Source organism: Sorex fumeus, unplaced genomic scaffold (genome assembly GCF_029834395.1).
Source record: "Sorex fumeus unplaced genomic scaffold, SorFum_2.1 ptg000086l, whole genome shotgun sequence".
Taxonomy (NCBI): domain Eukaryota; kingdom Metazoa; phylum Chordata; class Mammalia; order Eulipotyphla; family Soricidae; genus Sorex; species Sorex fumeus.
The window spans coordinates 18,418,206-18,443,444 of NW_026606143.1; the positions used below are offsets into that span (position 1 = coordinate 18,418,206).

At 35.9% G+C, this 25,239-nt stretch overlaps 1 protein-coding gene across 3 annotated transcripts in view; it reads left to right on the top strand.

Moving 5' to 3' along the window:
- The window catches only part of DMD (dystrophin), a 2,292,284-nt gene that overhangs the window by 967,347 nt on the left and 1,299,698 nt on the right, over positions 1-25,239 (top strand). For all 3 annotated transcript variants that reach the window (XM_056131284.1, XM_056131279.1, XM_056131278.1), the window contains one exon: positions 11,839-12,033. In XM_056131284.1, coding sequence (XP_055987259.1) covers positions 11,839-12,033 — 195 coding nt within the window. The remainder of the gene's footprint in view (positions 1-11,838; positions 12,034-25,239) is intronic.

Genomic DNA, 25,239 nt, shown 5'->3' on the forward strand with positions numbered 1-25,239 from the left:
TCAGTGCATAGAGATATGAGCCATTTATTTTTAACAGCCTTAGGAGATGAACCAAAATTTATTCCATCATTCCTCTACAATTCTTATTATTTTATTATGATAAGGAAAGGTGACCTGCAATTTCTCTATAGTCATTCCTATTAAAAATTTCTTTTGTGGCTATGTGCTTTTCTCAACTGTTCCTGTATTATAATAGAAGCATATACTTTTAAATTTTGTTTAAAATATGTCAGGATTATGTTTAGTTTTTCTTTAAAATAATTTTTATGTCCTTTTGATCTATCAGGTTCTGGAAAGTTGTATTTAAGTTACCAAATATAGCTTTGATTTAGTATTTTTCCTTCTCTTTCTAGTGACTTTTGTGAAGAATGTGGTCAAATGTTGGTAGCATAAATTAATGATTATTTTTTGGTAAAAAAGGATAGTTCCTTGTTACCACAGTTCGCTTGACCCTATTTGAACTAAGATTAGTCTTTATTTGATTATGCTTTGATGCTGATAGTTTCAAAATTATTTTCCTGATGTTTCAAAACCACAATTTCAAAATCACAATTCTCTTCTATCACCCCCCACCCCGGGATTATTGCTTGTAAGAATTCTCAACTTTGTTTTGCTTGTTTAAGATCTTGTATGTTTCAAATGGGCCTGAGTTTGATTCCTCCGCCCCTCTCGGAGAGCCTGGCAAGCTACCGAGAGTATCTCGCCCGCACAGCAGAGCCTGGCAAGCTCCCCGTGACGTATTCAATATGCCAAACACAGTAAGAACAAAGTCTCCAATGGAGATGTTACTGGGCCCGCTCGAGCAAATCGATGAACAAGGGGAGGACAGTGACAGTGACAGATATATATTTTATATCATAACTAAAACTCTATTTGGTTAGCCCTACCCTATAAAGGTGACTTAGAAGCAACAGCATCGATAGAAAGGCAAAAACTTCCTGGAAGATGTAAGTGTGAAAAAAAAAACAATGATATTATGAAGCAAGTGATTTTATGTATTGGCATTCATTCTTTCCTCACTCATTTAGTACAGTCATTGTCCAATAGTACCTATGTGAAGGAAACCAGCAGGTAAAATCTCTCTTCTTGGACCAGCACATCTTCTGAAGTCAGTTGCCTTCTACAGATCATCACATATAGCCATCTGTAGATACACATTTTTCTTATAAGACCACACCATTTTCACATAATCTTTCAAAACCAGTTAACGTTCTTTCACAATCTAGTTATACTTTTCTGCAACTTGATTCTTGAAGCATGTACACTCCTAGAGTCTATTTTGACATTATTCAGAGATGAGGGAAATAGAAAATAATGTCCATGAGGCTGGAGGTACAGTACAATGGTAGGTGCAGGTTTGATTTCCAGCATCCCACATGGTACTCTGAGCATCAACAAGGGTAATTTCTGAGGGCAGAACCAGGAGTGACCCCTGAGCATAACTAAGTGTGGCCCAGAAAGAAAAAAGATAGAAATATGTCTAGATGAGCCAATATTTTCATTCTCCCAACATGTCTATTTAAGTTATATACATATCTATTCATATATTCATGCATTTATATATGGATAAGAAATATGTCAACAAATGATACATATTGTATATAATTCACAGTAAATGCTTTTATTCACTAACTTGAGAGTTGAGTTAGGTTATTTAGAGATTAAGACTATGTGTATGAAATAAAATATGCTAGCAGCTCAGTCGAATAAGATGTATGACTTAGTGAATTGTAAACTTTTATTTTTTTATGGATTTACTTGTCAGTCTAACTTGAGAAAAACTCAGTTTAGATACTCTTATTTGTTTTTTATGGTGTTATTTTCACATAAAAATTAAAATCCTAGATTTTTCATTTTTGACTTTTTATCATAAAAATCAAATGGCATACTATATATTAATCTCATTTGTAAGTAAAATTATAATTGTTTTCAATAATTGAAATTTAAGTAATCACATATTGCCAGAGACTCATTGTATACAATACAGTACAGTTTGAAGCATTTTAAATATTACAGTGGAGACGTTACTGGGCCCGCTCAAGCAAATCGACGAACAACGGGAGGGCCTTTACCTTTTTACCTTTACATTTCTAATAAAAGTCTCATTCAAAAAGAGAATTATGGCACACGCGTGTCCAGATATAGGGTACTTATAAATAATCTAGAGATGAATGGTGCACAAAATTTCTGGAATGTTTGAGAATTGTAGACTCAAAATCAGTGATATTCTAAGTCTCCCCAGAAAAAAACTGAAAGTGAAGACTAACAAGAGAAAAATTTAAACTATATATTAGGGTGGCATGCATTGAAGAATTTAAAGTAGTTCACTTTGCCTTAATTCAACTTTATTTTCACATAAATTAGATGTGAAAGTGTATATGTGTGGATTTTCACATGTGAGCATATGAAAAGATTCTATGCCTGGTGTTGAGATAGAAATGCAGCTTACTGATATATATATATATATATATATATATATATATATATCATATAAGTGATAAACTGAATGTGATCAGTTTGGGAAGGATTAAAGAGATTCCTGCTTAGAAACTTTCATCTTTTAATAGTCTTCAATTCTAGACCTCCTTGAGGGGGCTAAATTACTATCTCTTAAAATTATCCTTATAGCAGTACCCCAAATTCTTCATTTTTTGTTAATCTATATTGAGTTATATATGAAATAACAGTGTGTAACTAGGTATCTTAATTCAAAATGATACTGCTAAATCGTGAATGCCTTTTAAGGCTATGCCAAGCATACATTATACTTGTGATAGAAGAAAATAATCTTGTATTCTGAAAATTTCCAATTGCATATTGAATTAGGACTGCAAGCTCAAGCAATTCTAGTCAAATATCCATTTAAAATTATTATTTTAAGCTGATAGTTTTTTCACTCAATAGGTGTTTTTGGTTATAGAGTATCAGCTTGTACTATGTCACAGCTGCATTTATGTATTTTAATGGTAATTTTCTGGGCTTCCCAAACTGCACTTATTTATTTTAACTATAATTTTTCTGGGTCTTCCAGGCAGTGCTCATATTGCCCACTAGGCAACTCTCTGTAACACTTGACCCAAAAGTGTGAGCTTGAGAGTTTAGTGCTAAGGCCCGGCCATATGTTACTGCTCAGGCCTTTTGGTGATGAGCAGGGCACCAGCAAGGGCATACTGGAACATGTGCTGCCTGGAATCGAACTAGGAGTCTCAAGCTTGCAAGCTATGCAGTGCATCCCTTTGAACTCTCACTTTATTGACTTTGCAACATTATTTTACATTCTAAAATATTTAGGATACATAAACTTGTCTGTTAAAGATCATGCTATTAGTGACTTTTTAATGTACTATGGCTGTTATGTGAACTGATGCTTGTTTATCTTGATGGGAACAACTATTCTCTTTTTTCTTACTTCTTTAAGAGGCCAAACTTGATGGCTTGCATTCTACCACGACTAACTGATGTAAATTCATTGCAAGTTCATATTAAAACGCAAACAATATACTATGAAGGTTAACACTTTAAAGCACTAAACACTATTAATAAAGTATGGAAATTCAGTTTATCAGTTGAATTAAATGTTAATTTAGCTTGGCCCTAAGGAATTGGTGGATCTGGATGTTGGCGAAAGGAAGAATCAACATGAGCAGATCAATGAGTAGATACAGACACACCTTTTATAGAGGAAACTAAGCTTTCTTCACTTTTTAGAAGTAGGGCTTGGAGAAAAACTTGTCAGTCAGCTTCTGCCATCTCTTTGACGGAAGCCCTGTCCCACCCTGTCACATAACTTCATTCCGATTTTAGAAAATAAATAATGTAGTTCTCAGAGTCTCAGATATAGCTCACATAGTAGAGTGCAAGCTAAGCTTATGCTGGGCCCTGAATTGATTTCCCAGCACCCCATCTTCCCTAGAACCCCTCGGTGTAACCCCTATAAAAGTGAACTTAAACTATGATGACTATATAAAGACTGATTTATGGATTTTTTTTGGGAGACCACACCTTGATTATCAGTGGCTTCTCCTTGCTCTGTACTTAGGAGTCACTCCTCATGGTGCTTGAGGGACCAAAAGAAGTGCCAGAGATCACACAGGGATTTAACACAGGCTTAGTTAGCAATTTAACCCCTGTACTATGTCCTCAGCCACATAAGGCTTCAAGCATTTAATGTTCTAATGTCATACCCACCAACAGAGTCTCTCTCTCTCTCCCTCCATGAAGTCTCATGCTACTCTGTCAACCCCCACCTTTCCCTCCTAATAAACTCACTTATATTTTTGGTTAAATATAACTCTTAGTCTAATTTGGTAATTTGCATTTTATGATTATAAAAGTTATTAATAAATAAAAAGCACTGAATATTCTTTCTTACTCTAATGATTAACTAGGAAAAATCTTAATTGTCTTTCTTTGAAAACTTATGAGAATAAGATATTTTTTTAGTTCATTCATGACCTTTTAGAGCTACTTTTAAGACTATAATCTTACTAAGGACTTAATTGCTATTATATTGTTCTTTTATAATAATCTATAATATTTAAAAATGCCATTCTGAGGAAAAGGAGTAAGATAAATTCAGTGTTACTAGCATGGCTCACTTTAGATTAATAATAATAGACTTCTCATTTTGAAGCTTTGGTACATATTCATCTTAATCAACTCTTAAGGATGTTATAAAAATGACACCAATATTGTATGACTTTTCCCCCCAAGATACTATTTTGTTTCGTTAGACATTGAACAAGTTGGCATCTTGTCTTTGTGCCACAGAAAATATCTCAACTGAAAATAGGCCAGAAACCACAGCCCATTTAAAGTTTTTGTACTAATAAGAAGGGCATCATTTAAGCCATGGAAGAAAATATTGTGCTTTAAAAACTCAGATATGAGCAATCATTTGATTCAAAATAGAATTACTTTTCTTACATGGTTGTTCACGATCACGATCACAATCATCCAGTTGTTCATGGATTGCCTCGAGCAGGCACCGATAATTTCTCCTTCTTCCTAGCCCTGAGATTTTGAGAGAGCCATATTCAATGCTCTTTCAGGGCTAGGAGAAGGATACCTATCATTGTCACTGGTATTTGGCACATTGAGTACAACATGGGAAGTTTGCCAGACTCTGCCATGCAGGCAGGATACTTTCGGTAGCCTGCCAGGTTCTCCAAAGTAAAAATGAGATAAGATGTCCCACAGCCAGAAATGTGACCGCACGCTTCCAAGAGCTGGATTTATACTCTCTGGGTCTTGGCCGTTGATGGGAACCACCTGGCGCTGGCAGCAGCTGGTGGGTGTAATGCCTACCTACTAGAAGATGGGGGATCTGGGTGGAGAAGGCCCAGTTCTGATCTGAGCAGGCTTGGAGATCTCAGCCCCGGGACCCGCATGCCTGGGTTCCTCTGCTGGTTCCTTCATGCATGAGGCTTGTCCGGACTTGTGGAGAGTGGCCTCGGCATGGCTGTGGCTGATTCTGGAGGTCTGTGGCTACCGGGGCTCTGCTCGGGGCAGGGAGGGAAACTCAACCTGCCCCTCTCCAAGGGGCCCCTGTAAGGACAGCCAGGTGCAGGGGCAGGAGACTCTGTTTGTTACCCTTTAAGAAACCAATTTTAAGTAATCAAAAAAACAATACCAAAGTTTCAGAAAAAACAAAGTCCTTTCAAAACTAGGTGAAAAAAAATACTGACATAGCTGAAAATCTCAAGCCTTTTGAACTCAGCCTTAGGCATTACATATCATTGTTTTGTGCTATAGTAATACTTTAAAAGTATAATTTGAAAACATTTCATTTGTTAATAAAAATAGTTACTCTGGGGCTTTATTCCACATCTTTTGATTTCATTCCCTGAAAATGAGGATAGCATATTCTCTTCCGTCTATATCATTATAAATAAATATGAACACAGGGAAATATAATGAATTAGAATGGCTGTAGCTCTTCTTTGCTAATGATGCATGCATATCTATAATAATATAAGGTGGTAAAGAACTTTAACAAAAGCAAGTTAATTTTTGAAAGGTTAGACAGGATTTGTACACATGAGGATATAATTATTCAAGGAAAAGTTAATGAAATTCAAATGAAAATGCAAAATCTGCATATGAGTGTATGGATTTTGCATAAAGAAGATAAAATGAACGCAGTGTTTCCAATTACACTGATTAAAAAAAACCTTCCTGAAATTTTTGTTTAAAATGAACTGGAAGGCATTCAGTGTATGTAGTTTACACATTATAAACCTACATTATTCTGTTACAATGAATGATATATGTTAAGCAGTACGTAGTTTACTCGATCTACAATTTGCCAGATACTGATTAAAATTTTGTCACTTTCTATTATTGAAAATTGTAATGCATTATTCTATAATAAAATTAGTATATTATTCGACATTTCTGATAAATGATACTATTTACAACTTTAAAATTCAGATTTTGAAAAAAAGGCATTGATAGTTCCTCCCTGTTTTCTGTGTAGTTTTGAAATATCTTGATTTCTTGTGAAAGTTCATAGTGTTATACCTTGACTTCCTCCTTTGGCTAATAGATGCCAGGAACTTTTCCTGTGTGTCAAGAGGATAGGAGGAACTCCATAATGCAGTAGCTCATTCTCAAATAATCTTCAGTGAACATAATCAGAGTGTCATATTAACCTTAAATAGTTCAATTTACCAAATGTAGCTGAGTCGGTGTCCATAGGTAATTGTAGCCAGAAGGTGCATATTAGGAGTTATAGACATTTTAATTTCATTTTTGCAAAGAAAAAAGAGGAATGGTTATTGAAATAATAGAATATACATTTCTATTCCTTTGATTACTTTCATTAACCCTAAGAGTTTTAGTATTACTAAATGTTCTTCAGAATCTCTTTAAGCCATGTCTGCATAAGAAGTAAAAAGACATTGCATTGTCCACTTCTGTGAATGGATACTTCTTTCTAAAGATAAACAGAATGTGCTTATACATGCCCTCCCTAATGTGTACCAACTACTGTTTCTTTTAGGGTTTTATAATCAGTTTATTTATTTATTTTTTGCTTTTTGGGTCACACCTGGTGATGCACAGGGGTTACTCCTGGCTCTGCACTCAGGAGTCACTCCCGGCGGTGCTCAGGGGACCATATGGGATGCTGGGAATCGAACCCAGGTCGACCGCATGCAACGCAAATGCCCTACCCGCTGTGCTATCTCCCCAGTCCCTATAATCAGTTTAAAGGGGCTTCATAATTAAGTAAAAGACAAAATCATCATTTCTAGAACTGGATCCCAAATTTTAGTAGTACTGTAGCACTGTCCTCCCGTTGTTCATCAATTCGCTCAAGTTGGTATCAGTAATGTCTCCATTGTGAGACTTGTTGCTACTGTTTTTGGCATATCGAATATGTCATGGGGTACTTACCAAGCTTTGCTGTGCAGGTGGGATACTTTCGGTAGCTTCCTGGGCTCTCCGAGATGCGATGTGAAAAAATGAGCATTGAAATAGAAGGCATAAAACATTCTCCTGTGTTTTCTATTGACATATAAGTAACATAGCCCCCCCCCCCTTTTGCCAATGTATACTATTATTAATATTTGTGCAGGGACAGGAGGTGCATGAACTTAATCAGAATGGAACAACCTGTGTTGTCAACATGGGTTCAAATGGTAAAATCATAATAAATGAAACCCCTAAGGAAAGTGTGCTGTCCGTATTCTTAGAGCCCCAGTTCAAAACTGCAAGATGTGTTCCATCTTGTTTTTAAAGAGTTATACCGTTAGTCTTCAAAGTTCTGTGATCAGCATTAATCATAATTGACATAACTTTCATTTCCGTGTAAAGTTCTTCTTTACAAAACGAAGTAATGTGACCTGCAACACCAAAGAATATGTATTTTGGGTTTTACATTGTATATCAGGAAGTCAAATTCAAGGCAGTAATCAAAAGTAAGTGTATTTTCTCTGCTGTATCCCCTTCAATGTAGTTAATTGTTCAATTAGGTCTGTTGCTATTGGTATTCTTTAATAACTGTATTTTTTCAGGCAGGAGCCTGAATTTCATATTGCTGTAAGGAACCCAGATGTGGGTAATAAAGATCAAGAAAGTTGCATGTCCAAAAAGAAACAGAAAATACAAATCCTTTAGATTCTACCTTCAAGAAAAAAAAATGATAAGGGCAGATTTCAGAGCCTTTTGGTATATAGTCTAATAATTTTTTTTAATGGCAGTTGAATCGACTGGTACAAATAAGAAAGACAAATGTGCTAACTTAGAAGGTTTTTTTAAAAAACACCAGAGCTACCAATCTAATGGAATGTATGAAGGTAGCAATTTATTTAGTTTGGTTAATTACTACTTTGCTCATTGGCATTATACCTGCTCTTCTAGGTCAGTGGGAATTGCACATTAAAGTGGTCTACTGATTATTTTTTTTAATTTATGAAATGTGCATCATTAAAATCATAATCAGTTTAAACTAAAGGTCATCTGAGAAGGGTTTATGCTATATTTCATTATACCTAAAACTTATATGATTTTATTATAAAATGTTACTTCGGGAAATAATCTCTGGGGTATTGGTTGGCTCAAAATGAAGAAATTGGAAATTTGCATTCTAAAAATCTATGGTCAGTTTTATGAAATATCTTTATCAAACATTCCTCTAGAATTCAAATGCCATATTAAAAATAAAATTAAAGAGCAATGTGCCAGAACAATAGTGCAGCCGATAAGGTAATTACCTAGCAAGTGACTGACCCAGGGTTTTATCCTCAGTATCCCATAAGATGCCCAACTAACCTGGGTTTGATCCTCAGCATCCCATAAAATCCCTGAGCTCACCAGGAATGAACCCAGGAGTAAGCCTTGAGCACCACTGTGTTGACTTAAATAAAAAACAAGCATGAAAGAATATATGTTATGACGTTGATCATTGTAGACTTGCTAAATCAAACTTTGTGGAAGAAATAATTATGAAATTTAAGCTAATTTGTCTAATTCTTTGAACTTCCAGTGTCATAAGTAAACAAAGCATCTGAATTCAAATTACTTTTCTTGCTATGCCATTGGTCTATAATGTTGTAGAAGTTGCAGGTGTAGGATAACATTCTTTTGTCCTTCCTCAGGTAGCTTAGGTTTGTCAGGTCACACCCATCTAAGAACACTGAACTTGTATTGTAAGCAATGTCCTTTCTGTGTGGACACAGGAAGACAGTTAATATTATGCTTTGTAACTTGGGAGTTGATTGACTCCGAATAATATTTACTCCTGGGCATCTGATTTCTTGACTCAGTTGCCCTTAGTTCCTAGCACCCCAAAAGCAAGGTCCCGACGAGGGACTGAATGGACCCAGGGCAAGCAGTGAGCTACCCTGGCATCGAAATGGGCCAGGCCAAAGAGTCACGATACTCAACTATAAGTTGAGGGCATGATCATGGACAAATGCTGTCATGATCCAAAAGTAAGTAACGACGAGACTAGGACCCTGCTGGAGCTAGGAAGATTAACCTGGCCTGAGGACTGCGAAATGTATAGTGAGATGTTCTCAGGAAGAACCAAACTAAATTTATATCTCTTACTGTGCTCATACAGAATGACATCGCTAGAAATATTAGAAGTAGATTTATTACAACTATTTAAGTAGATTACGAACTGAAGGAAGAACACACCCTTGTTGGGATCCCACCCTTGGGTGGATCTCCTAGTAATCTGAAGTAATCTCTGTAGATGAGATTTTATCCTTGAGTTAATCTCCTGGAGGAGTGGTCTTACCTCTCTTTGTTGATTCGTCAGTATTCGACCCACCTTTATGTCACCGCCTTATGTGACTGCTATAAAAACTAAGACATAAGCTCGGAAAAGGGGTCAGAAGTGAGAGAGCTCGGGCTCCAGAGATCCAGAGTGAGAGCCAGAAGGAGAGAGCTTCCAAGACTGGGGCCCAGGAGAGAAGGAGGCAGAGAAAGACAGGAGTGAAGAGGATTGGAATAAACTACTATTGATATAGACTGGCCTGGTCCCCGTTTCTTCTTCCGTCTGCCCTTGGCCAATAGTCGTTTCGATCCAGGCCACACACAGCGACTCAAGAGCACCGAACGCAGGCGGTGAGACAGTGCTGTCCAGTGAGCCCGTGAACATACAACCTTTGTCGTGATAAAGATTTTACAGCAGGAATACAGATTCACACCTCAGTAAATGTCCATTACACAGTGCACCCAAAATAAAGAGCCACCACTATCAAATATCAGTCACCAGTGTCAAAGTGAATGATCTTATTTTTTAACATCTAAAAAACAGCAATCTAGGGACTGGAGCGATAGCATAGCAGGTAGGCCGTTTGCCTCGCATGCGACCAACCAGGGTTTGATTCCCAGCATCCCATACAGTCCCCTGAACACTGCCAAGAGTAATTCCTGAGTGCATGAGCCAGGAATAAAGGAATCACCCCATCACCCCTGTGACTTGCCGGGTGTGACCCAAAAACCAAAAAAAAAAAAACCAAAAAACTACAATCTTGCACTTAAAGAAGTTAAAGAAAAAATAATACATAAAGAGACAAGTTCGTAACTCTACTCATTATGATGTGGTTGGAGCCTAAACTCCATTTAATTGCATTACACCTCGATGAATGTTCATTCCACACAGCACCCACCACGGACAGTAAGTGACCACTATCCAATGCCACTCACTCACAGCTCTCAAGGTGAATGATCTTAGTTTTTCACATGTGAAAAACACAAAAATCTTGTACCTAAGGAAGTTAAAGAAATATAATGCATCAACAGACCAGTTTGTAATTATACTCATCAAAGTGGATTTGGTCTTGGATCCTAAACTCCATTTAATTGCATTACTGTAGCGAAGAGGGAGGCCTTGTCATCAGGACTGTGGTAATAAATGGTTATGTGGCATGCTTATTGTCAGAACCCCTCCAGAGACCCTGCTGAGGCAAACCTCAGCTGACCCCATCAACAGGCAGGTGGCAGTTGATCAATTTAAAACGAAGTTACTGAGAAAAATAATTTCAATTACCAGAGTTTTGCTGCTTACAGTGTAGACAGGAGAGAGCAGAGGTCATCTGTCTTTTTGAATTTGCTTGCCAAATAGTATTTATTTCTTGCTCTTAAAAGGAATAGGGAAAGAGGCACCCCTGGCAAAATTTCAAAGGACTTTGATCTCCAAATGTCCATCAATTCTGGTACTTCAGTGCAAAGAAGTAATACGTTGAGGTAGGAGAAAAGGCTAGGGGTTCCCTTGGAATATTGAATTCTCTGCTCTGATGAGAATGTGCATTTTTGTTTGTCCTATTCAACTCTTGGCTTGTTCATTGGCTTAACAGGAACCTAGCATCAAAGAAAAGAGCTGGAATCTGGGGTGTTTAATAGAAAGGTACTACAAACTAGTAACACTTTGATCAAGATAGTAATACTACAAGATAGTAATAACTTCGCTCCTCAGCATGACCAAGGGGAATGTCTAGGAGAGATCCCTTTGGTCTGAATATACATACTCAGACAAACCATTACATCCTATGCTTGGGTTTTCAAAAATCTTATTTTAAAATTTTAGAAGTGTTGTGCACCATATTGTTTTCTTAGGGCAAAACTAGCCAACTAATCAACTGATGTATTTTGATCTTGCATTGATGTGCTAATGTGTAATGCTTCTCTTAAAAAATGCCTCTAATGCTTTTTGGAAAGAAGAGCATATATTAAAACCTTAACCTAGTTACAAGGCTTACCTTCTTGTAGCTTTTATCTGCTTTCAGTCCCCCTGTAAGCAATAAACTGGAATCTATGTAAACTGGCAGTCTTTTCATTATTGGGCAGCTAAAAGAGTTTTTTTTTTTTGTATATCTGTATCAGCACACAGTCCAGGAAGAGTCTGTGACCATGATGACAGAAGACATGCCTTTGGAAGTTTCTTATGTGCCTTCTACTTTACTGACTGAGATCGCGCATGTCTCACAAACCCTATCTGAATTGGAAGAACAACTTAATGCTCCTGATCTCTGTGCTAAAGAGTTTCAAGATCTCTTTAAGCAAGAGGAGTCACTGAAGGTAAAAACAAAGTTTTTTTCTTTCTTTTTTTTTACTTTGTAAGATGATTGTTTTAATAGTTTTGGTACCAAACCACTTGGCTTAAATGTATGCCATGAAGGCCATTCAATTTGCACATGGAAAGCCTATTTTAAAATAAAATTGTAATTTGATGTTGTAAATTGTAGATAGAATTCTGAAAATAATTTATTGTTTGGTAAGTTCTAGAAATCAGGATATAAAGGCAACTAGAAGGGCTATTTATATATTTAATGGTTAGACTTTATAATTCAAATAATATACACACAAGTATACAACAGTTACATATGAATTGAGGGAGTAAAGGACTCAAAAATAGTTATGATGTAGAGGTCTTTTTCCCATTTAGTATATACTTTTATCTTCATAAAAGGGGAAATTACATGAGATTTTAAATTATATACATTTATATATATATATATCATGCATCATATTAAAATTATGTATTGTAATATTGTATATAACTATATATGCTATATGGTGCATATTTTGGTTTAATATATCCTACATCTGAATATATAGTTTTTATTTAGTTTCAGTTTAAATACTACACAATATGAATTATGAATGATAGCAAACTATTTAGGAAATATCTTAAATGTAGCAAGAATAATGAATGCCTTACTATAATTTTTTATCTTGCATTTTACATTCAAAATTAAATATTATAGGTTCATTAGTACTTCTGAATGCAAATATTATGTTTGTAGGCATAATATAAGTTTTCTTTCAACAGCTATTATCTAAAAGAGTCTGCGTTCTAGATAATTTCTTGGAACTTATACCATATCACACATTTGTCTTCATAAGTATGTATTTAAGCTATTTGTTCTGTAAATAAGAGTGGCAGAAGCTGGGTAACTTGAGTTTACTAATTTTTTTTAACTCTGTCTCTTTTGAGAGGGGTTGGGGAACAAACCTAGAGATTCTCAGCTCACTTGTGGCTCTGTGCTCAGGGATCACTCATGACAGGGCTCAGCAAACCACACAAGGTCCCAAGGATTGTACCCAAGTTGGTTGTGTGCAAGGAAAGCCTTAGCTGCTGTGTTGTTTCTCTGACCTGACTTTGACATCTTATATCAAATAAGCTATAAAATTATATACTAAAATAAGAGCTGCATGGATCCATGAACATACTTCATACATTTTGTTACTATGCTATTTTATTACTCTCTTTGATGAAAAAGTCACAAATCTTGCCAGAACAATGAAGAAATGAAGTCCTGTCAATTGATAAAGGTGCCAGCAGACTTGCCACTATTTGCTTGAATTCATTTCTTCTGACGGTGCAGTTTATAAGTTCACCATTGTCATTCTACATGGAAATCATTGCCAGTGAGCTAGAATTCATTTATTCCTTTCCATGTTCATGAACATATGGGTCACAGCAAGCAGTCACCCCAAACTTGCCAACTGAGTAGTTTGTCTTCAGACCTCTTAATCTGGCACATTTTAAACGATGGCCCCTGGCTATGTTCATAACAAAGCTTTTGTTCATTCAGACATATTTAGCAATATTACAACTGACACTAATTTGAGGCTATTGATTATTAGGGTACATGAAAGGGTACCATTCAGTTAAATTTAGCTGAATTCTTGAATCCTCACTTGATGCAGTTATAGTCATAATTCCAACTCACTCCACAGCACTTGTAGCAGGCAAATGGGCTTCCTACCTTCGTAGAATTCTTCAAGGGGGATAGTCTTGATCCGTCTTTTCAATGAATATGTATATCCTCTTAAAGGCATTCATCATTGTCATTATCCAGTAGTAAAAATAGAAAAGCAGCACATAAATTGTACAGCTGCTGGTTGGGAAGGCTTGAAATTAAATTGTGGTTGATTTTATCTCTGACATATTTGCATGAATCAAATTACAGAACTGTAGTAGGTATCACTGTGGTTTAACATACAGATTTCTCGAAAGTATGATATAATGAAAATAATGTATAATACAGTAAAATAATTACTTTCTCAACCAAATGTAGCTAATTTAGTATATCCGATTTCCATAGTTTTTTTTGGATGATGGGCTTTTGGGGCCACTCCTGGTAGTGCTCAGGGCTTACTCTGTCTTCAGGCATCACTTCTGGTAGGACTGGGGGACCATATGGAGTGCCAGGTATCACATCCAGTTGGCTGTTTGCAAGACAAGCACCCTACCCATGGTACTATACTTCCAGCTTTTCTGTAAATTATTGAATTTAAAAAGTATATTATTTTATCAGTACTAAGCAGACAAAACCTATTTACATGTGGAGATATATGTTTAGAAGTAATACACTAAGTTATCAAGTGAGGTATTTCTTGAAACATACAAATGATCAATATTTCTTATGCTCAAGGCAATGGCAATACTGTAAGTCAGTTGATTATTTCATTTATATTGTAAACACGATAGTGTCATTAGTTTGAAAGAATTTAAATTTGTCAGACATTCAATCACCATTAGGAGTCACTTGCACTTTATTTGTAAGGAAACAAAATTTTCAAAAAATTCATAAAATATTTTACTTTTTAAGTTAAATAACATCGCCATAATGTTTGCCATGAAAACGCAAACATAAGAAAAGCAGGAGGATAATTGGAGGTAGCAAGAGGGGGCAAAGTCAAGCCGCTCTCCCTTGGGTATTGCATTTCAGTTATGAATAGTGAATGAGTTCTAGATATATGTTCTATGGCATTATACCTGTGAGTGATAGTAATCTGCATACACTCATAATATTGCTGATGGTCTGGTTATGTAGTTGCTCAGAGAGTGAGTATAACATGTACAACTCCCAGTTTTCATCCCCACATCATATAAAGAAAATAAAACAGTAGCTACACATTATAACCTAAGCCTATATATTTAATAAATTGTGAGGATAATTTGGTATCATATTTTCTTGTAATAATAAAAATGGACAATATAGAAAGAATAAAGTGTAGGCTTAGCAAATTTTACCATCACATTTTAAAATTTCTTTTACTCTTGGTAAAACTATTCATATTTTTGAAACCTTGTCTTAGAAGAATAAATGATTCATTTAAGAGGCTCAGTAGAATTCATTTCTCTGAAGGCCTTGATATATTTGGTTTTATTGTGAATTTCTGTTCTATTGGTATGTGATATTCCTGCAGGCTTGTCCACACCTCCTCATACTGAATATTTTCTCACTCTGAAGAAATAATGCTAACTATAAGTTCTTGGTACTTTGTCTTAGGGCTCTCTTTAGTCACCATAACAAAATATGTCAGGGAATTGCCTCCTTGAAATGCCAGGCAAACCTCAACCAATGACCGGTGGCTACTGGTGGATAAATTTCACTGCTGTTTCAGTGGTGTGCTCCATGTTCTGCACTTTTACCGGAAATTGGCTAGACAAAATGAGACCTCTTGGATACACTAACCCTTCCTCATCTAGCATTCTTTAGTAGCTTCTTCTACTCCTCCCACTCCCTGACCAGCTTTGGGGGATTATTACCATGTAGATTACTTGCATAGGCAATCTGGTCTGAGAATCTATTTGTAGGAGAACATGATATAGCATAATTTTCAAAGAAATAATAGCAGCTATACTATTTAGTTGATGCATGTGAACAGAAATCTGGCCAAATGCTCCATGTGACTTGGTGTGGCATTTTCCAGTGACTGCTGCTACACTCACAGAATGCCTTAATTTCTCCTTAGGTCATGAGGAGAACCATAAGAACATGGCTTAAAATAAGGATGGAAACTAAATTTATCATTTGCACTAATAATAACCAAATTTGAAACAAATTTTGGAACACTTAGTCATATAAAGATATTAATCCATTTAGTACTCCCCACCCCCAACTCTCTGAAGTATGTAAAGCAAGTATCCTCATTTTAGAGAGGATTAAAGTGAGAAATAAAAAGGTACTTGACAAAGTTGACAAAACTAGTATTGGTGGAGAAGGATTTGAAGCCAAGCAGATACATGTTGATACTATTCTATGCCATCTTTAATGAGCTGTTTCTCAGTTACTTTGCTTAAAACAACAAGGGTAAATACTGGGTAAATCATGGGCTAGTCCGGAGGGCTCTCATGTCCAGTTCATAGGAAAACATTCTGCATGCGTAATATCACTGAATCCATTCTGGTTTAAAATAAGTCCTATGAAAGATGGGAGGAATGAAATAAAAAAGAGAAAATTCAAGCGGGAAGAAGGAAGAAAAACAGTTCAGCATAAACGTTCAAATATCTTGAACTAGAGAGATTATATAGGAGATAAGGTACTACTCACTTTCAAGCAGCCAAACCAGGTTGAGTCCTGGTACTGCATATAGTGCCTTGAGTAACTTCAGGCATGGTCCCTGAGCATAGAACTAAGAGAAAGCCTGAAGCATAGCTGAGTGTGGGCCAAAACAACACCAGAAATGAAGGAACAGAAAAATTATGTAAATGAGTAAATGATGTCCTTAAAATATAAACAAAACAATAAAATGACAGGAAGAGGAAGCACAGATAAGGAGTATAGAAAATGGGTTAAACATAGTATAATAAATGGAAAAAATAAAATTAAAACAACAAAGTAATTGTGTATTTATCAAATTGGCAAAAGTAAATTTGTCTTCACACTACTGATAAAAAGAAAAGAAGGCAGCCCTCATTCAACCTCAGTGGTCCTGCGGAGAGATTGTTGTTGACTGAAAAATCTAGACTGTATTATGCAAAGTCACTTAATCTTTCTGACTGGTTCAGCTTTCATATTGGCTCTGTGATAAAAGGAATTGTTAGGGGAAATTGTTAATCAAAGGAGTGAAGTGGCATTAATTCAAAAATATGTATTACATCCTTACTGTGTTACAGACATTACTGTAAGTACTTAAAACAGTGAACAAAACTGAGGGACCATGCCCTCACATGGCTTTTATTATTGGATTGGGAGACAATTCTAAATAAAACAAATCATCATGCCATAGTGTGTATTTAAAGATGATGAATATTATACAGAAGAGCAATTAGGGTTGGGTCATTTGGCATAAGACTCCTAAAGGAGCGAGAGTTGGTAGCATAGCAAGAATTGGAATTGCAATTTTATATAGGGTAGCACTGTAGCACTGTCTCCCATTGTTCATTGATTTGCTTGAGCGGGCCCAGTAACGTCTCCATTGTGAGACATGTTGTTACTGTATTTGGCATATCGAATACCTAACAGGTAGCTTGCCGGGCTTTGCCGTGTGGGCGAGATACTTTCTGTAGCTTGCAGAGCTCTCCAAGAGGGGTGGAGGAATCGAACCCGGGTCGGCCATGTCAGCTGCATGCAAGGCAAACACCCTACCCACTGTGCTATCACTCCAGCCCTTATTTATAATAATTAAAAAAACATGGGGGCCAGAGCAATAATCCAGATGGTAGGGTGTTTACCTTGAATGAGGCCACCCGGGTTCTATCTCCCGCATCCCATAGGGTCCTAAATAGATAGGGTAGGAAGTGTAGAAAGGATATTTGATAGGGTAGAAAGGATATTAGATAGGGTAGAAAGTATATTGGAGCCAAGACCTGAAAAAAGTAAGGAAGTAGGCCTCAGAGTCAGCCTTTTTTGTTTTTGTTTTGTTTTTGTTTTTTTTTTTTTGCCTTTTGGGTCACACCTGGCACTGCACAGGGCTTATTCCTGGCTTCCTGGCTCATGCACTCAGGAATTACTCCTGGCGGTGCTCAGGGGACCATATGGGGTGCTGGGAATCGAACCCAGGTTGGCTGCATGCAAGGCAAACACCCTACCTGCTGTACTATCGCTCAAGCCCCAGAGTCAGCCTTTCGTACTGGGTAAAGGTGAGCAGTGCTAGAAGGGACCCTCACCTATCTCAAGGAAGCAGGAAGAGAGGGAAGTTGGGCACAAGAACAAAAGTATCTTCTAGATTGTGGGGCTTGGAGGGTGCATTGTACAGACTCCCTTTCACTCTGAGATGGAGCCGTTGCAGAATTTTGAAACAGTGAGTCACATGATCTGATTTCCATTTTAACAATATCAGACTGGCTGCAAGGTTGAAATGCAAAGGACCAAGAGTCAAATCCGGAAAAGTTATCAAGTTTGGGAAATGTTTCCAAAACAGCTTCATTTCCACAGTCCCACAGAAACTTAATAATGGATATACCCATCCCAGGACCAGACTGATTATAAAGGAATTAAAGTGCATTCCTGTGTGCAGTCGACCAGGTTCCATCCATGGCTCTGCATGTGGCACTGTGATCATTACTAGGAATATTCCAAAAATCAAAAATAAAAGAAAATAAAAGTAAAAGACACATTCTTGGCAGATTTGGCACTTTGGAGGATTTGGGGTTCCATTTCATGTGACAGAAAATTCCATGGGGGCTGGAAGATTTTTTTCTCATTCATCCTTTTTTGTTTGACTTTCATACTCCAGGCCTGCCTGGAAGCAACATCCACCTTTGTTCCCCAATGAACACCTTTTTCCTTTGGATTCTGTTTCATGGCATTAAAGCAATTTAATTCAAGTAATTTTATATTGCCAATCAGTTGAGTGAAAAAACCCTTTAATGAATAGCATGGCATTTTCAAAAATTTTGATCTATAAGGGATATTAGAGACAGAGGGAATATATATACAAATTGGAACAAATTACCCAAAAGAAAATAAATATTCCTGTACACATTCTAATAATAAAGATATATCATAGATATAGTTTTAAAATTTCACCAATTTTAAGATATTACAAAAAATTATGTAATTATTCTAAATTATATAACCTTGGATCATATTAAATAATGATTGCAAACACATTTTGAATTCTACTTAAGTTTTCTAATGGAATACTTTGGTGCATGAAAAATGTGCACAATTTTTTATTGATACAACACCACATTATATAGATTGATATTTTGGATATTATATAGCATTTTGAGAGATGTGATTATTTTCCTAGGAAAAATCTTATTTTTTTAACAAACACATTTATTTTGCTTAAATATAATTTCTTCACTGCTTTTATGATTTGGAACTTAGTTGTTCAATTCACTGTTAATATTTGTGAACAAATAGAAATTATATGGTCATTTACATCTCAGTTCATTCATTTCTATAGTGTCTCAGTTTTGGTTTCTCTTACAGTAAAGACATTTTAAGTATTTGCTTGATTAATATCATGCTCAGTTCAAATTTATATGTGCTATGGTGCAATTTTCCTTTATATTTTGTTTCTCTATTTTAGTTATTTATTTTTAAAACATTTTTATTTAATTAAAGGACCATGAATTACATTATTGATAGCTGAGTTTTAGGTATATAATATTTCAACAGCAATCCCACAGCCATTGTCAACTTTCCTCAACCAGAGTTGCAGTATCTCTCTTTTAGAGAAAATTACTCATTTCTCCCGTCCACGATTTTATCAGTTGTCTTTGACGTTGTCTGACTTGAACTCCCATGCTGTAATTTACTCCCATCTCTGCTAAAATGTACTTTAAAAATTCACTCCTACTGCTTCCATTCTCTAAGCAAGGCTTTTTTGTTAGTCCCCATTCTATAAATTCTGCAAGTCTCAAACTTTCACTTTAAAACTTAATTCCCAAGATTGGTAGGAATTCTGAGATTGCCCTTTAGCTGTGGGGAGGTTTCCTTCTATGCACAGACTGTTCGCGCTGTTCTTGGACCACTTACATTGTCATTTTTTATCAGTGGTATATAATTACTGATTTGCTATTTATGCGAGGACAGTGCATCATCCTATAGAGACCATTTTGACCCATATCTAGATTTGTCGTTAGAAGGTGATTTTCACATGTGGACCATAAACCATGCGGGGAAAAAAATCCAAAGGGCAACATACAATGGAACCTCTAAAAATAACTTTTAAAATTTCTTTAGAAGCTTGAGAAAATCTAATTAATAAGTACTTTAATATCCTTTGATTGAACACTCGTCCCAATTTGATATGTCATTAATGTAGTACTTGGTAGCTGGATGGGACGTAAAGAGGATAAGAATTAGATTTATATAGGGTGTTGCCTTCATCTGTCAGATAAAGACAAATTCCAGAGAGTGAAAATGAACTGGAGTCTTTGGTCCTCCAATTTCTCTTTTTCAATTTTAAGATAGATCTCCTTCCCAACGGCAGCTGTCACAACAGCTACTAATGGGTTTCTCTAATCCTTTTTTCTTAGAAATGAAAGTTGTGTGCTCTTCTGTTAACCAAGTTACAAAGTGTCTCAAGGCATTTTTGTTAGCTAAAACTGCTTAGAGCTATTATTTTCCCCTTCCCTAAATATAAAAACAATAGTGGAGGACTTTATAAATCTAAACCCATCTAGGCATATGCTTAAATGTATGCATGTGCATTGAAGTACAGTTCTAGATTTTTTAAGAGGGTGGGTCAAGGACAAGGAAAGAATCCTCACCATTTGCAGCGGGTTTCAAATGAACCATTTGTCTCTTCAAAGCAGTTCCCTTTGGTAACTATCTTCCATCATATGCACAACCAAAAGGAAGAAACAATAGTGACTTGTTTTTCTCGTTCACCTCTGTGTCCATCACGCCTGGAACAGCATCTAACACCTAATGCGTATTCTAGGCATATCTGCTGAATGAACGAATTATATTCCAGAACTTACAGATATGACTCTCTTATTGAAGAGAATAGAGTGTTATTAATCTTTTCAGAGTCAAGGGAAAACCCAAATACAAGCCTTTAAAAAGAGCCACTAGTACAGTATATCCTAACATACAGACTTAAGTCATTCAAATGTGTAGATCCCAATGATATACATGTGTATATCAGCATGGATACATTAACTCTAGTTTCTTACAGACTGAATTTTGTTTATCCACTGACCACTCCAGGTAGTTGTCAGGGCTTACCCCTGGCCCTGTGTTCAGGGATCAAACATGGCAGGGGATTGAACCCAAGTTAGCCTCATGCAAATTAAGCACCCTGCCCACTGTACAATTGCTCTGATCCTCATACAACTGAATTATGCATGGATTCTTTATTAAAGTCAGATGTAGTTAAAATATTCACAGTATTGCTCACAACCACTGAAATAGTGATATTTGGAAAGGAGAAGCAGTAGAGTAGAAAGGTTGTTGAATAACTGAGCATAATCCTAAAGGGCTTAGATTACATACTGCATCTGACCCATGTAGTTATGCCCTTGGACATGTCACATGAAAAATTTTTGAAATTTCATCAGTGAAAATACCTGTACAAGTCTATTTAGCAGTAAAATTGTATAAAGAAAAATCACAGTCACGGTCCCCCCGTTGTTCATCGATTTGCTCGAGCGGGCCCAGTAACGTCTCCATCATGAGACTTATTGTTACTGTGTTTGGCATATCGAGTGCATCATGGGTAGCTTGCCAGGCTCTGCCGTGTGGGCAAGATACTCTCAGTAGCTTGCCAGGCTCTCCGAGAGGGGCGGAGGAATCAAAATCGAGTCGGCCATGTTGACTGCGTGCAAGGCAAACGCCCTACCGCTGTGCTATCGCTCCAGCCATAAAGAAAAATAATGTAGGTTTATTTATAATGTAGTAATCGAAACTGGATGGGTCATATGCAAGGCAAATGCCCTACCCGCTGTACTATCACTCGGGCCCAAGAAAGTTTGTAGTGGAAGAAAATAAAAGAAGTATGCTTAAAGCATTTGCATTAGAAAAAAGCTCCTATTTGAAAATCTTACATCTTTTTAAATGCTTTACTATACTTCAAATATAAATATTACTTATTCAGAAAATATAACTTTCCTTCAATTGGTTTAAGTGCCAGATAACTCACTTTTATGTGTTTTATAAGTTCCTCTTAAAGTACAGAAATGTAAACTACAAATTATTCCAAGTTTCTGTTACCAAGAATAGTCTGTTTTCTAGTTTTGTTGTTCTTGTTATTTTACTGTGATTGTGTTTTTTAAAGAACTTTGTTAAATTAATTCATTTATTTCTTTGTCATATTTCAACACTTTCAAATATTTTTCCCTAAATTCAAAATCATGACTTAACTCATAAAAAGTGAAAAGTGTTTAATACATTCCCTCCTAGAGCTAATTGTTATTTATTGTTTGTTTCCCTGTTGTTTTTCTTTTACCATTTTAGAGCTATATTCACTTTTTCCTAAATTTTTAATCACAAGACCTAATACCATATTAACATTCAGTTGAGCCTTATGAATTGAAACAAGGTAGGCCAAAATGTTCAAATGCTGGAAAATTTATATAGTGCAATCTAATACAGTCACCTTTACCCAAGTTTGCTTGTTGAAAAACATTATACAAAAAACTAAACTTGAGTTTATAAATCACATTAAATTAATACTAATTTCACATATTTCCATATTTTATTTGCTAAAATTTAGGTAAAAGACCAACTGTTGTCACCAAAAGGGAAATATACGTAACAGGGAAATTGAGTAGATTGTTAGGGTTTTGCTTCAGTGTATAGTATTTTGTTTTGTCTTATTTAAAAGGTATATGCTTGTAGGTTATGTCTTCATACTAAAGAGTGATAACTGCATTTTATCTCATGTAATTCATTGTGATGGAAGCCACACTCTTCAAACATTTATAATCATTGATAAAATAGTAGCAATTGCCAAATGTTTTCTCAAGTAGTGTACTGGACCTTTCATTTGTATAGACTTAAATATGTTCTTGTCTAATCATTGCCTTTGCACTTCATCACTTATCCTGTATTCTAAGTTTCTTTTCAAAGCAGTAAGATGCTCATGATTGCAAAAAGAAAGTAAATTAGTTCAAAGTGGAAACAGCAATGCATCCTCTTCTTATTTTCCAATTTCTTGGTTGTAATCAGTTTTTTTAGGTTTCCGTGCATTGTTATATTGCCTTAGATTTTTTCGTCATAAACATACTTTTACTTTACTCAATTATATAAGACATAAATCATGCCCTAGTGTCCCGAAAGCATAGAATGCCATACATTAATTTTTAATGAAGAACAAAGTGTTTGCTTCTGCATGCTTTTATTTGCTTTGAAGGTGCTATGTGTAAAAACCATTTTGTCAAGACTTTATGAAAATAATTCAGACCATATATAACTGAGTGCAAAATTTACCTTCCATGTGACATGTTTTCAATTTGCTTGGGGCTGATAGATTAGACTTATATTTGAGAAATTGTTGGAGCAGTGAATTACAGATTTTTGTTTTTGAGCTTGTTGAGTCTCTCTGAAGTCTGAGGATCTTAGACTGTCAGGATTCTGAATGAAGAACTTTGCTTTTAGGTAACAGAAAGACTGTGAGGAAACCATGGAGGAACTTAGCCTATCAATGCCTAGGAACTGTATTTCCACTATTTAACAGCTATATAACCAGTGCAGCTGGAAAAGAAATAGCAAGGAATATAGCTGGAAAGCTTACAATATATGTTAGAGCATGATTCTAACATGCATGCACTGGTTCAAAAAACATTGCCATAAATTTCAAGGTTCAGTGGAGTTTTGTATACAGGTCAACATTCAGAGCTGCAACTGAAGTTTTTACTTCAACAAATATGGGGGCTGGAGTGATAGCACAGCGGGTAGGGAGTTTTCCTTGCACGTGACCTGACCCGTGTTAGATTCCCAGCATCCCATATGGTCCCCCGAGTACGGCCGGGAGTAATTCCTGAGTGCATGGACCAGGAGTAACCCCTGTGCATCACTGGGTGTGACCCAAAAAGCAAAAAACAAAAACAAACCAACAAATATGAAGGCCCAAGTACTGCACGTTATCCTCCAAGACAGTATAACTTTTGGCCCCAGTTAAACACATATTCCATAGTTTAACATACAGGTTAGAAAGCTGTAAAAATAGGAAATTGACTAACTTACTCTGTACTTATAAATAACCTCACTGGAGTTCTACTCTGGGTCTGGTGTCTGCTCTTCACTGTATTGTATAACCTCTTGATGCTGCAAAGTCTCTCCATGTCAGAGAAACCCTGTTAATAATGGTAAAATTTTGTATCAAAGAGATTTACTTAGGGAACAACCAAGACTTTGTCCTTCAGAAACCAGAATTTTTCTTGGCAAGGCTGGGTGTTCCCTTAATTGGACAATATGGATAGTGGAGCTATATATAGACATATTTCCTATTCTACCTGTAGGATTCATTTGTGTCAAGGAAATATCTAGGCCATGGGAGTAGTTGAGAATATCCAAAGAGGTACTGATAGAAGAGAAGATATTACATGAGGGAACAAGGGAAAATAGTCTTATTTTGTGAGCAAATGTGGAAAAAGACATAAGAAATCATCCCTAATGATTCTGAAATTTAATCTTTAGCTGAAATTTCTTCCTTCCTTCCTCCATTACGCTAATCACTTCCCTTCTTTTTCTTCCCTTAATTTGATTTATTTCAATCATTTTCTTTCCTTCCATCTATCCTCAATAAATCAATTTTTAAATATTTATTGAATATTCATAGAGTCATATAGAATAGGCTATGTATACATCCAGTCATCTCTGATAGCCACAAGGATTAGTGTAATATTTTAAACTTAACATGTAAAAACTAAAATTATACTAAACTTTGTACCTAATATACACATGCAATTTTTTAACTTTACAATTAAAAGCACCTCCATTTTTATAGCTGTATTATGTAAAAATCTTAGTTACCTTTGAAACATCTACCAACTCCCATGCAACTGGCCAGAACCTATTTACTTTATCTTTAGATATAATTTGTTGGATCATGTTCCCTCAATTATAATCATCCAAAAATGAAATTACAGAATTTTTTGAAACATCTCATTGTAACTTCACCGAAACATATTTTATTGCTTATCATTTGCTCTTTAGTATTGTAACTCATTGTTGTTTGAAAATGCACTAATGAATTTGTAAAAATATAGTGTATTTAAAGTTCAGTTCTGCCATCATTCAAATCCAAACTGCTGTCTTCAGCCTAGGTGATTCCAAGTGCCTGTTAATTAGTCTTTCTCTTTCTTTTTTATTTGGAAGGGTGTTATAAACATTTACCCCAAGTAGTCATGTTAAAAGTCAGATCATATAACCTTGTTCTTAGGACCCTTTCAAGTAAACAGGAATATCTTTATTTTGCCGACACAACTCTCCCTGAGGTTCCCACTGATTTTTTTCTCTGAACTAGGTGTAAAATCCGTAAATACTAACTTCGAGTTCCTTTTTGAAACAAATGATTTGGGGGTCCACACCTGGTGCTGCTCAAGGCTTGGCTTACTTTGCGTACTCCACTTAGGGATCACTTTTG